The 15,030-nt window shown below is 35.0% G+C and overlaps 1 protein-coding gene across 1 annotated transcript; it reads right to left on the reverse strand.

Moving 5' to 3' along the window:
- Positions 1 to 10,412: 10,412 nt before the first annotated feature.
- Positions 10,413 to 13,342, reverse strand: LOC140841685 (uncharacterized). The gene is made up of 4 exons (XM_073209279.1): positions 13,114 to 13,342; positions 11,475 to 12,095; positions 11,220 to 11,395; positions 10,413 to 11,107 (listed from the first exon to the last, which is right to left on the reverse strand). The coding sequence occupies exons 1-4, from the start codon at positions 13,200 to 13,202 to the stop codon at positions 10,509 to 10,511; spliced, it is 1,485 nt and encodes a 494-aa protein (XP_073065380.1). The 5' UTR covers positions 13,203 to 13,342; the 3' UTR covers positions 10,413 to 10,508.
- Positions 13,343 to 15,030: the final 1,688 nt, after the last annotated feature.

Consider the following 15,030-nt stretch of genomic DNA (forward strand, 5'->3'; position numbering starts at 1 on the left):
GATAAAACAGTTAGCACTCAAATATCATAACTAAAAACAGTCTTGCAATTTTTCGTACTTATTTTCATCCATGAAAAAATATATGTACTTACCGACTTAGAGAGTGCATCACCTTTTTTATGAATCAGATATTGCATGAACTTTTTTTCTCGAACACAAACTCAATATAAATTCGCGTTTGAATTAGAGTTGCCAAACTAACAACCCTAAATTTTGACTTTAAAGTCATCTGTGTATATATATATACATATATATACATATATATATGTATATATGTATATAGATATATTGAAAAATGAAATAAACTTTTGATCTTTATAATAGTTCCCAAGTTAAAATGTTTGTATAGTTGACTTAATAATATGCCTGATCATGCCTATGAAAATGGAGTTTTTTTTCTCTTCCAATAATATATATTTATATTTTTTTATATAATCTTGTCTATTATATTAATTTTAATATATATTTATTGTAGAAAAAACCGACAAATTTTTTTGGAGTTATTAAAGAACAAGTTTAAATTAAAAAAAAAATAGAGATGGGATTAATTTTTAGTTTATGATCATTAACTGTATAGTAGCTACTACAAAATATTAATGCGGCTTGCATTATTGAAAAAATTAATAAATATCATAAGGCATCCAAATTATATCTATTTAATTTGTTAATTTGACTAATCTGTTTTTTTAAAAAATAAATCACTTGTACTGTCAAAAAAAGAAGGGAGAATTGTGGATCAGTCCCCAAACCAAACTACTTTTCCTTTCAACTCCCTGGAGAGAGAAGCTTTGTTTTTAAATACCAAAAATACCCATAGACACCCTTATTCTTATTAAAAATTTATTGATCCTCCGCGCTTCAGAAATGGTATCAGAGCATGGTTAATTTATTTCAAACACAAAAATTTTATTATTACTAGTAACTAAATGTATGAGAAGGAGAATTTCGAAAAAATTATGAATCCGAACTTTAGTTCGAGAAGAATAATTTACAAGAACTATTCCAATATTTTGGAATATACACAAGTTTATCTAACTATTGTTAGATATCAGAAACAGGAGAACAAAGGTATGTTCCAATAGGTGACCACCAAGTTATGGTATAGATCTGATGGAAACATCAGACATATGACGGTATATGTCATATATCAAGAAATGAAAGGATTTAGGTATCCCCGAAATCATTTCAATCTCTATTCCAGAAACATTAGTTTCCGAATAGAGCTATTCAGATGTTCTATAAAGCATCTGAAACAACTCATTGAATCAGGAAATTTATCTCCTGATGAAAGACAGCAGTGTTTGCAAAACCTTGCATACACAAAAGGTAGACTCTTACAGGCCGAAAAGACCAGATCTTCAATGATCTGTTAAATATGCCAGGGACTACCATCCAGTTCGAAATTGAACTTATTTCCCTGGAAATAATTCAATTAGAACAAGAATTACAGCGAAGTACATGCTTCACTGAACTCAGAACGAAAGGTATGCGTTTACAAGGTCTAAAGAACCGTAAAAACATACTTCAAAATCTACTCAGAAGAAATTCTTCAGAGAACAACGGATCTGTATAGACAGAAGATCTACGAAGGGAAGCAACAGCACCCTCAGGTAAAAATTTATGATTCAGAATAATAAATTTCTGGAAATAGTACCAGACTCCTCTAAGCTCTCTCTGGATCTTAGAGAAATACAGAAAACGGTACAAAATTATGGCAATGTGCTATATTATGTACCTCAAAGGGTTGAAAAGGTCCTAGAGAAACAAGAAGAAATTCTTGAGATCTTAAAGGATATTCAAACAAGAATACAGAAACTAGAACAACAACCAAGTTCTAGTAGAAGAACTTCAGGAGGTTGGTTACCACCATCCTTTGGTACCGAACCTTTGTTACATCAAAAAGGGAAGGCCAGAGTGGTGTGGACTACTAGCTCAATTGGTATCAAGTCTCTTTGAACAATGTACTTAAGCCAGGAGGTCATGGGTTCGAGACTTGGGGAGGTATCACTCCACCAACCTGGTGTGGAGAGTCCTATGAGTAACGATGCCTATGGAAAGCCCGTGAGGGAAGAGTTCCAGAGGGGCTAAGGCCCATAGAGCAGAGCCCAAGATCGGGATAGCCTTGGGTCGTTACATCTGCTATGAGGATTGCAGCAGTAACACTTGATCTCAACAAAGAAGGATTCATTAAACTTTTGGAAATGAGTCTTATGGGATCAGTAAAAATTGCTTGGGACATGACTTCAGCAGTCATGAAATAGTCAGTCCTAGTTGGGGAATCTCTTAGTGAGATCGCTGGAAAAATGGCTACCCTATTCAAAGCACACTTTATAGGGGTAGACTATTTCAACAGTCAAGATACAGAGAAGAAGAAAAAATATACTCAAGCTCTGTATAGTCTTGAATTACATGATATATGTTTGGTAGATGAATACATTATGTTATTCACCAAATATAGATGGAATTCAGGAGTCGAAGAAGATATAGCTATGCAGCTTTTCTTCGCAAAAATGCCAAGTCCTTGGAGAGAAATGCTCATAAGGGAATACGTAGCTGGTAATCCAGATACATTGGCAAGAAGAGCCTCTTTCCTCAAAGGAAAATTGGCAGAATGGTGTCACATGGCAGCATTACAAAAGAATTACAAACGACTAAGGGGTATCAACAAAAGGACTCCTTTGTGTTGTAAGGAAAATGATCTTCCAACAATTATTGGAAGTAAACCACAGAAGCATAAAAGGAAAAGTTTTAGGACTCATCCTTATGCACAAAGTAGAAGAAGTTCTTGGAAACCAAGAACCATATGGTCTAGACAGAAAGCCAGATCTTATAAATCTGGACAAAGAAGCGGACCATCAAGAAGTAGGATATCATCCCAGACATCGAGTTCATCTCGAAGCACAGGAAGAACACCTACAAAGAAAACTTTCAGAAGAGCTCATACTAGAGCCAATGAAAGTTTCAAGGATTGTAATTGCTGGACATGTGGAGCAAGAGGTCATATCTCGACCAACTGTCCAGAAAATGAGAAAAGAGGTATTAAACGCTTCGATCCTACTCCGGATATAGAAGATGCAGTTTATTACCAAGATCTCATTCAAGTATACCGATTTGAGGACATTGCCTCAGATGAGAGTATATATGAAGAAGAAGAAGTCTTAAGTCAGGAAGAATCTGATGGAACAGAATCGGAATCTGACTGAAGACGAGGTGTTTCGACACGAAACACATGAAGATCTGTCTGGGTTTTTTAGCCAGACAACAATATCTCATAACATGGTTCAAAGAATCATGAGAGAAAATCCAAGTCTACAGAGATACCAAGGTTTCTCTGCAGGACAGGTAGAAAAGTTCTTAGGAAGTCTTGGCCTAAGAAACAGAAAGCATCACCTAATCTATAAAGTTTCTAGAAGAGAAATGGCAATCCCGATGGAACTTACAGGAAATAGAATGGAGATGCAGTTAATTCCTTCCGAAGAAATTAAGGAGGAATTACAAAAACTCAAGATAGAAGTAGCAAGGACTATGTCCTGGATTCATATCGGAGCAATCCAAATTATGATAAAGGCTACTTTCAAAGAAGGAATAGATTCACCTATCGATATTGCTATTTGCGATAAAAGAATGGGGAATCTACAAGATTCAGTACTGGGAACAATCTCAGGAAACCTCTGTGCAGGAAAAATTGTAGGGGTAATCTATCCAAGGATAGCCTACAACCTGGCAGATCGAGATTTCAGCCGAGCCTTGACACTACATCAGAACTTCAAGGAAAAAAGGCTGATGAAAGAAGGTAATAGGCCATATTCTATTACCTATCAAATTTCATATGCTCTATCTAATACACATCATTCTGAATTGTTTATTATAAACGAGTTTATTGAAATCCCTGAAATATTCGGAAAAGTTGCTCAGGCAATTTATCCAGAAAGAGTTGAGTTTCCTTTAATACAGGAAACAGATATCCAGATCCAAGACAAACCGATTCTACAGAGGAATCAAAGTCTTAGATTGGAATCAAGAAGACTATCTTTTCAAGGAGATAGAATTACAAGTTACAGATGGGATAAAAGGCCTGTCATAGAAACCCAACAGGAGCTGAAAAGTTTTTCTACAATAGGAAAACTTAGATGCCCAGAAGGGTGGAAGGAAGTAGAAATAGTATTTGACATTACAAAGCAAAGGAATCAATTTCCTTGTAATTCAATATACTATTTGGAACAACCGATGATAGGAACTTACCAAGGACTGATTAATATCGGAAAATTGGAGGTTCATATTCAAGGAATTTCAGGAAAAGAATCAGATCGACTGATTCTTGGACTAGAGTTTCTCGAGGAACATAAACCTTGGAAACGTCTAGAGTATGGAATGGAGTTTATGGCAGATGATAAAATGTGGAAAATCCAATGACCACAAGTCCATTCTCCATATACATTCCAGTAGGAATGTTGTATGAACAATATAAGGCAGAATACTTTGCTGCATATATTGATTCAGGTGCTGGAATATGTACAGCAAAACGAGGAGTTTTTCCAAATAATTTGGAAGAAGAGTTACCCAAGATTGCTGGAAGAGATTTTTCCAGAAGAATCTTAATCTTATGTAAAGGAATTAAGATGACTGAAATCATGATTGGCGGTGCTGGACAAACACCTTGGTACAAGGTAAAGACACCACCAATTTATTTTCATGATACAGGAGCTGACATATTGTTAGGAAATAATTTCCTACAAATGTTCAAGTCCTATACACCAGAAAATGAGACTAGAAGATTAGTGTTCACAACACCATGTGCTCACACAATCATAGTCCAGAGACTTAGGGAGGCATTTTACAGAAAATTGCCAATCCAGTTTCGCAGCAAGCGTGGTGATTCAGGAAAACTTCTGAACCCAAAAATGAAGGATTCAAGACGGTTTGGAGAAACAATGCTCCAGTTAAGAGCAGATAAGGAACTCCAACCAGAAGATATAGAATGCCTTAAGATAACTCTACATACAAATGAAGTAGAGTTTGAATCTAAGGTATCACTGGAAGATGTCAAGAAAAGGATCAAAGAAAATTACAATGAAGATCCCTTGGCATGGTGGGACAGAAATCAACTCAGAGCTTGCCTTAAGATTAAGGAAGGCAAAGAGTATGAATTTGTCCGTTGTAAACCCATCCCAATGAACATCATTGATCAGAGGGATATGCAGATTATAATCAAGGAACATTTGGACCTTGGATTAATCAAAGCAGGTATGTCACCATATAGCAGTCCAGGTTTTCTGGTAAGAAATCATGGTGAGATTAAACGAGGAAAACCCAGATTGGTTATTAATTATCAAGAAATTAATAAGATTCTGGAGTTTGATGGGTATTTTATACCTAGTAGAGAACACTTGATTAGTTGCATTCGCAATGCCAAGATATTCTCTAAATTTGATTGCAAGTCTGGATTCTATCAAATACGGATGCAGGAAGAAAGCAAGAAATTCACAGCTTTCTCCACACCTCAAGGACATTATATTTGGGAAGTATTACCAATGGGATTGGCTAACTCACCCCAAATATTTCAAAGAAAGATGGATAATCTTTTCAAAGATTATTTCAAGTTTATGTTCGTTTACATCGACGATGTTTTAATAGCATCCAAAGATATGAATGAACATGTTAAACATTTGGAGATTTTCTCTAATGTTTGCAAGAAAGAAGGACTGGTTTTATCTGAAAAGAAAGCAGTCATTGCTACAAGAAAGATTGAATTCCTCGGAATTGAAATCGATGAGTCAGGAATAATTCTGCAAGAACACATAGTAGAAAAGGTGCAGAATTTTCCAGAAAATCTCAAAGACAAGAAGCAACTTCAAAGTTTTTTAGGGGTTGTTAATTTTGCTGGGATGTTTATTAAAAACCTAGCAAAACACAGGAGGGTGTTCAGTCCATTATTGAAAAAGGATGCTAGATTTATATGGACAGACGAACACACAAAAGGACTTATCCATTTAAAGAAGGTTTGCAAAAATCTTCCAAAGATGGCTATTCCTCAAGACGAGGATGATCTGGTATTATATACCGATGCCAGTGATCATTGGTGGGCTGCAGTACTAACAAAGCTCACACCAGATGGAGAACAACCATGCAGATATTGTAATGGGTTATTCTCAGATGCAGAAGCCATAAGATGGCATATCAACGAAAAGGAATTTTATGCAGTAAAGAGGGCTTTTGAAAAATGGCCGTTATTTTTACTTGCAAAGAAATTCACTTTGAAAGTTGATAACACTCAAGTTAAAGCCTTTTTGAGGAATAGAATTGAATCTAAACCGGAGAAGGCTAGATTATTACGATGGCAAGCTTTATGTCAAAATTATATTTTTGATATTATGATAATAAAATCTCATGAAAATATTCTTGCAGATTTTTTAACAAGAGATGGACAGCATTGACATTGATGCTATTATCAAGATGCAGAGGCATTTGAGGGAACACCTTGAAATGCTTCAAACCGAGTTCAACAAGTTAGCTGTTAACGCAGAAGTTGCGGGAAGGCTACAACAAGCTGATAAGAGAATTGTCTCTGATCGAATTACAGGATGTTTACAGGCATATACTCAGTTATGGTCTGTAACGCAAAGGCCTATCCTCCAGGGCATTGAGAGACCACTGGTTTCTCAAATGGAGAGTTTTCGAGTACAGGGCTCTATACCTGTAGCGGGGGATTCAAATACCCCTAGCACAAGTGTTAAGTCGGGATCATCACGAGATGAGTCGGCTGAAACAAAAATTGAGACTCCTGATCCTTATCTTGAGTCCTCAAGTCAACCCTTCACCTCGGGGATTGAAGAGGGAGAGATCAACCTTAGGCCTCGTATTGACAAAGGCAAAGCTAAGGTTGGTACTAATGAAGGTGTAATTTCTCCATTTCAGGATTATCAGCAGAATTGGGAGAAATTAAAAACACGTATTGGCATTAACCCAGCTACAAATAGGGTTGATGTTTCAGGAAAATATCCAAGGGTATGGATGAAACCTAATTCATATCCCAAGGAGGTTAAAGCTTGGTATGAATTTGGGGCTCTTGCCTCAGTTTATACTACATCACCCAGCTTTCCGGAGATTTCATGTTTACCAAAATGGATCCAGGAAGCTGTTCACGAAACTTGGGCGAATAATGATTATTTGTCCAGAGGAGATATTCTGGAGTTGTATTTTTTCAGTGCAGCACCAGAACCAGCAGGGAAAGGCACACATGAAGCCTTTCATTTCATCAAGCTAAGGAGGCCAGATTTAAACGTCCAGAAATTCATCAAGGACCCTCCGACAGAAGAAACACCCCTGGTGTCTTCAATTAACGAAGATGATATTTCTACCAGAAGAGCTTGGGGTATTTGGGTCTGTCTCACTGAGATGGACAAAGTTAAGTTTCCGTTCAAATTCTACAATCATTCAGTGAACGGATCATTCCTGTTAAATACCATGACAGGAAAGACAACAAGTTTTGCAGAAGATCTATTTGAGAATAAAAGAAATCTTTTGTGGAACAGCAAGCTACCGGCAAGCAAAGAGACTCGCCGAAAGTTCTGCAATATGGCACACATAGGAAGATGGTCGGAGAACATCTGTCCTGAATGCCAAATTCAGAAAGAGCCAGAGTTCGGTAAAGGTTTCAAACCGAGATCTGATCGGAAATATTTTACCGAAGCAAGAACAAGTGGGGAAAAACCATATGCACATTTTCCTCGGGGAAACAAAAAGCCTAAGATTCCTCGACAAAATTGATAGAGGACATGTGACTCACCCACTAACCAAAAGCAGGACCACTACCATGTGAGTGGCAGAAACAAGACAACCACTAATTAGTGGAAAAGGACAAATGAACCACCAATAACAAATGGTGGAGGACTCAGAAAGCATTGGATACCAATCTAAAAGGAATCCAATGAATAAAAAGTAAATTAACTGGTCCCGAAAATTCATCTATAAATAAGGACAAGATGAAAACCAGTTAAACACACCAGAATCAAAACTTAAAAATGTATCGAGTATATTTAAAAGTTTTGAAAAGGAGGATAACATACAAGAGGAAAGAGGCAGAAGCTCTTAAATGGTTAGTAAATCATTTCAAAGAGTATAAAAAAGATGAAATTACTGCCGATATCCTGGAAACTCATCGTCATTTGTATCTAAAAGAGATAAAGGAGGATGAGAAGTTGATGTCCAGATTAATAATCTAGACAGGGACCCTTCAACCACTACATGGTCCCCTAGCAAGCTGTAAAAGCTAATGAAGATTTGAAATCCGAGTTTCAAATCCGAAGAAGCCTTCTATAAATAAAGACGGAAGAAGGAAGTGAAGATCATCAAATATTTTCTCCATTTCTTTCATATAAGGTTGTAATATTTTCTTTCAAGTTTTATGTGTGTTAAGAGTTCAGCTACGATAAGTAGCTAAACAAGTTTCTCCTCCTCTACAGGAGGTTACTATGTAATAAATAAATGTTTGTGTTTGAATAAAAGAGATCTTTGCTCTTAGTCCCTCTCATGTATTATTTTCAAAATTTGATCTTTTGCTGTACGCTCTAAGGTAGGAAACGAATTAGAGCTGTGCCAAGTATTGCTGAAGGAATCTGCTTAGTAACCATCGGTTGCGATCGTGTGGTTGGACTGTGAGGAGCAGTTCGTAAAATACGGCGGATATAACCCGGTGATACGCTGGTCAAAAAGGTAAAAGATTTAATTTATTTTACGGAAGCATGATGGACCGTTATATTCAAAAAGAAGAGTCAATTATTTTAAATAATGATTTAAGGGTATTGTGGGAAATGGGGAGTTAGAAGAAAGATGGTGGGGCTCTAGGTACTGATTTACAATTTCCCCAAAAAAGAAAAATCAATCACTTAGTGGTTTCAAAAATAAAAATCAATAAATCATGAGTAGATCTCTTGTGAGACGGTCTCACGAATTTTTATATGTAAGACGGGTCAACCCCACCGATATTCACAATAAAAAGTAATACTCTGAACATAAAAAGTAATATTTTTTCATGGATGCCCAAATAAGAGATCTGTCTCACAAAATACGACTTGTGAGACCGTCTCACACAAGTTTTTGCTATAAATCATTGTTATAAGCTCCAAATTTTGAATTATTGGCACATCAAATACAAATATATACCAATTAAATACGAGTAACCACCTAATTTATGCTTTCTAAAAATCATACGATTTAAATTCCTAGTCGGAACATTCATCAATATATGTGAGGATAAATATCCAATTTTAGATACATTCTTTGGAGATTGTCCGAACGAAGCATGGAATTTTCCCGAATGGATGTCGAATAAAATACAAACAAACAAATAATGTTCAAGAAATTAAAAAAAAAAAATCCGCAAATAAAGTTCTTCAACATGACATAAATATTTACCATATATACCACCAAGAATCAAAATAAATCATTTTTAAAATGAAGATTGAAAATTGAAATTAAGAAAATTATGCTTGAACATAATTGATTTGCCAAATAGAAAGATTTCTAAAGTAGGCATATTCAATTGGTCTATTTTTGAATTCTATTGGAGCTGCCCTCTAGGGTGGAATTTTCAATATAGCCCCCAACAAACATTAGGGGTGTATCTCGGGACATGATTTAAAATTTATGGTTTGCGATTCTAATTCTAGTATTAACAAAAAAATAATAGATAAAATTTTAAATTCATATTTTACTTATTTATAATTTAATATGTAAAGTAAAATTAATTTCAAATAACATGGTTTCTCGATTAATTTGAAATTCATTATAATTAATATAGAACACTATACAAAAATGTTAAGATTGAAACTCAAATCTAACTCAATATCAAAAGTTAGCTAAATGAAGGATTGTGTAAGTCCATATATACAACTCTCACATACCTAACCCAACCGATGCAAGACATTTAACACATGCAAAAATGAATTTGGAGTGCATGGTTTTGTTTATCTGAAAAAACAAAAATATATTTAATATCATTATTTAAAATTCATCGATCCAAATGCAACTTAAGTTTTAAAACAACGGTCGGTTTTGGAAAATGATAAATCTTGGAGAAAATATCCCTTTTATGCTATATTTAATTGAGTTGGTATCTTGTGAGACGGCTCAACCTCACCGATATTCACAATAAAAAGTAATATTTTTATCATAAAAAGTAATATTTTTTCATTGATGACCCAAAGAAGAGATCAGTCTCACAAAATACGATCCGTAAGACCGTCTCAAACAAATTTTTGCCTATTTAGTTTTGATATATCAGTTTACATATTTAATTGGTTTTAGCTTTCAACTAATTATGTGTCCTTACAAAGAGTTTGGTGTGTATGAAAAGTTCAATTGGTTCGTTTGATAAATTTCTCGTAAAAACATATCATATGATTGCTACAAAGTAAAGCAAGAGGCCATCAATGGTGAATCTCACCATTTTCTTGATAACTGAAAAAAAAAAAACAAGACAAAACATCAAAGTCCAGCCGAATCAAAAATCATAGCATCTCAGTTTCCTTGGAACTACCTAACCTAGCATTCTCCCTATCCTGCTTAAAAGTCCAATACAAAGGAGTGTAAAACAAGCAGCACAAGGCAGTAGGAACCACCATCATCGAAATAAGTCCTCTCGACAAAGCATACGCCTCTCTAGGTGACCCAAGAAGCGGATCCACGGACTTAGCATCATAACCGTATATCTTCTCCGAAAGGATCCCCACAATGGGGGCGGCGAATGAGGAAAATGACAGCTCGAAAGCACGATCAAACGCGTATATCATGGTACGGTGTTTGACAGGGACAACCTCGGCAAACATAGGACCGTTGGTGGCGGTTGCACACCAACTTACGGTTAGTCCCATCAAGAATAAGGTGACAGCAAATGTATAGTAGCTGGTTACACTTTGTGGGATGACACAGAGAAGATATATTGAGAATGGAATTCCCATAAATGAGCTGAATTGAGCACACATGACACGTCCAGCGAAAGGATATATTTGGGACATTTTGTCGGCTATTACACCTCCAAGAAACGAACCTAGAGCGCATCCAGCAGCAAAAAGGCCGACCAAAGCTGCTGCACTGTTGTGATCAAATCCTGAGAGAAAAAGTTCAGGGATACATGAGTTAGTCTTGCAGCAAGTTTCAGTTCATTTCATCCAGAATCTATGGTGCAAATTTCGCTGACATGGAACACATAAAAATCTTACCGATTAACTCAAACCACAATGTGAAGAAAACGATGGCTGTCCAAGGGATGGAGCCAACAAGACCTTGTAAAACAATGAACCGAAAGGTTGGCACTTTCATCACGGCTTTCATGGCCGCCCACGAATCCAACCATACAGTTGCCGAACTTGTATTGAGTTTCTCTATTAAATTCTCCCTAAATCAAAGAAAAACCAAATTACAAATCATCTTTAAAACTTGAGATAAGAAAAAACAGATGGTTGACAAATCTTTACCTATCAGAAAACTTGATCGTATCATGACCGCCACTAGCTCTTCTTGGATCAACAACAAAACGAAAAACAAGAAACCCAATGAAAGAACTTAAACTTGCCATCGTAATAAAGGAGAATCTCCATCCGGGCATGCCCCAAAAATTGTAACCAGCCATAACCGTTGCAATAGCACCACCTCCTATACCTCCCACTGTTCCAACAAGATTCAAAAACCCAAATCCAGCACCTCTCACACCATCCGTATAGCTATCTGCAATAAACGACTGAAGTGCAGGTATAACAATTGCCAGTCCAACGCCATTTACTGCTCGCCAAAATGCAACTTGAATGAAATATTTGCTTACACCAACTGCTGCTGTAGATAATGCCCAACATAGAATTCCAATTGCAAGAACAGTTGGGCGATCATAATTCATAGCTAATACACCTGCAACAGGTGATGCTAATCCTTGCACAAAGTTTCGTATAAATGTAAGGTATCCAAGATCCGATGGCCCAGCTTCAAAGGCTTCACTGACTTCTTTGTAAACAGCAGGAAGGAGATTCTCATCAGCACGCTCCATTATAGCGGCCATATTGATGATAATTAAAGAAAGAGAAATCCCAAAAAAATTTCTTGCTCTGTAGTATGTAAAACACAACTAGTCAGATGAAATTTACCCAAAAAGTTCTTCAAAGGAACCAAAGAGAATTGTGGAGTGAGAACTGTCCCGATCAATGATAGAATTTGGGTTGAATTCAAATGCTAGGTATATCATACACATAACAGATAGGTTAGTTGACAAAGCCTCATTGCGAGAGTTGCAAAATATTATATAAATTGTTACTGACATGTAAAATCAAGACAAAGGAATTGCATAGTTGGCTTGCTTTTGGAAACAACTAAATTAGTTAAAAGCGAGTCAAGCGTGAACTTTGTTACATGCTACATTTCAAAGGCAGTACTGCAGCATATGTGAAATAATGGATCACCTTCAAGTATGGCTGCTAAAGAAATACGCTATAACCATTCAGATGTAAAAAGAGATAATAATCTTATGATAAGAAATTGGGAATCGAATTAGATCGCGAGGTTCCAGAAAACTATATGTTTTTTGGCATATTCGGCGGCTCCATGATCTTGCTTCCTCCATTACTAAAAGATTACTGAGACATCATCGAATGACACATGGATACAATGCTAATTCCCAATCGACAATGATAAAAAGGCACTTCTAATTTCCCAACAAATAAAGTTGTATAAAATATAATGAGCAACAACACCAGCAAACCAATCGGCTATTCCCTTATCCAGTACTCCAGATTCATAAATCTGAGAAAATGATTACTTAATCTCAAAATCTTTCCCGAAATGTATGTAATACGATATAATGAATCACAGAATCCGATTAGTGGTCAACAATATATTCAAACAAAATCACAATAATCTACCCATGAGCCAAAAAAAGTCAATATATCCGATTGTTTCATAAAGTTGCAATCTTCAAGAGACCAGAGCAACAAAAACAGGCAAACCGAATCTAAATCACATCCCAACCGCACAACCAATCAAGAAACTAACACCCAATCAACGAATCATAAACAAGAAGCAGACAGCAGGGAATAACAGAAAGGATAACATGGGGAATCGAAAACTAACTTCATGGCTCCAAGATTGGTCGGAAGCAGATTCTTGGATCGAAAATAAGCAGCCCCGCGAACTCTTGATGCCCTCAGGCTAAGGCCCATAAACGCTCAAAAGTCAACTGCTACAAATCCCAGGATTTGTAGCGGGCGGCTGATCTCGATTGGCCAGCGGCCCTTGTCAAGATGCAGTGTGATGTGTTCGTGTAAAGCATTGACCAAGCCATGTGAGAATTTTCGAGCTTTTTTAAGTAACGTCTATTTGCATCATTCTTTTCATTTATTATTGTCATTATTTCATAAACGTAATTCCAGGGTCACTTCGGAAATTTGAATTTGATTTTTTTTTTTTTTACATTATATTTTATAAATATTTTTTGTATGCAATAAATTAGGACAAATTTGTGTGAGACGGTCTCACAGATCGTATTTCTGATACGGATCTCTTATTTGGGTCATCCATGAAAAATTTTATTTTTTATGCTAAGAGTACTACTTTTTATTGTGAATATGAATAGTGTTAATTCGTCTCACAGATTAGGATCCGTGAGACGGTCTCACATGAGTCTCTCTCATAAATTAGTTAGCTTGGTTAATGCAGACTTCGATTATTTTTTCTCAAAATCGATTAAATCGAATTAATTGCGGATTTAAACAAGTCACTTTTTATGACAGTGGAATTCGTTGTCGCTAATTTTCGATGGTTATCAAGTAAACTCACAATTTCATAAAATAACCTACAAACCACACTAATTAAATAAAATAAAAAAATCTTTTTTTTTCTAAAATCATGTTTGCAAAAGTGTTTGGTATTTTAAACGGGAAAAAATATATCTTACATTGTTGTATTATATGAAAGAAATATAATTTAGAATGTATATTTCTTTTATGATATGTAATTATTTGAAATTATTTTATTGGATTAAAATAAATAATAAAATTATTTCTGAACATCATATTTAATTAAATTTAAAATAATTATTATTTGTAAATTCGAAAATACTAAAGAACATATTTTTATAAAAAAAAATATTGAACTTGTTAAAAAAATGTTCTTGTATATTTTCATAGAATAAAAACATTATCTATTTGGTTTTGCTTTTCCTGCAGGGCTTCAAAAGTTTCGCGAAGAAAAATGTTTTTAGAACATTATCTTCCAAGGGCAAATATGTCAGTTTTTGCCCGAAATATTGTTTTGGCTAGGGTATAACATAAAAATATATATAAATATTAAAAAAAATTATACAAATATGATATCGAAAATTTCGGTATACTAATTTCGATACCAAAATTAGCATACCGATTATATCAAAATGTTGCGATGTATCGAGATTTCGATATATACTATTTTATACAAAAAAAAAACACCTTATATTTTTTAAAATACCGAAATAGCTATACCGATTATATCAAAATGTTGCGGTGTATCAAGATTTCGGTATATACTATTTTATACCAAAAAAAACACCTTATATTTTTTAAAATACCGAAATTAGCTATACCGATTATATCAAAATGTTGTGGTGTATCGAGATTTCGATATATACTATTTTATACCAAAAAACACCTTATATTTTTTAAAATATTAACTTAATTATTTAAAAATAATATGTTTTATTTATATATTATTTCGATATATACCGAAAATTTCAAATTCAATATCGTGGTCGTACCAAAAAATTCCGATAAATTTAGTATTTTTTGAACCGGTTCTCACCCCTAGTTTTGGCATATGGGAGAACTATGTTGATTTATGGATACTAATTATTGGGGAGTTAAGGATAATTTTATTTAAAATTCTTTTTGGATAATATTATACATGAATTTTGAAACCTACCATAAAATTTTTAGAAAGATAAATAACATAATAAAGGCAAAAACTTTTGTAAGACAGTCTCACGGATCAATTTCGTGGGTCGAATATCTTATTTGG

Source organism: Primulina eburnea, chromosome 9, assembly GCF_022965805.1.
Source record: "Primulina eburnea isolate SZY01 chromosome 9, ASM2296580v1, whole genome shotgun sequence".
Classification (NCBI taxonomy): Eukaryota; Viridiplantae; Streptophyta; class Magnoliopsida; order Lamiales; family Gesneriaceae; genus Primulina; species Primulina eburnea.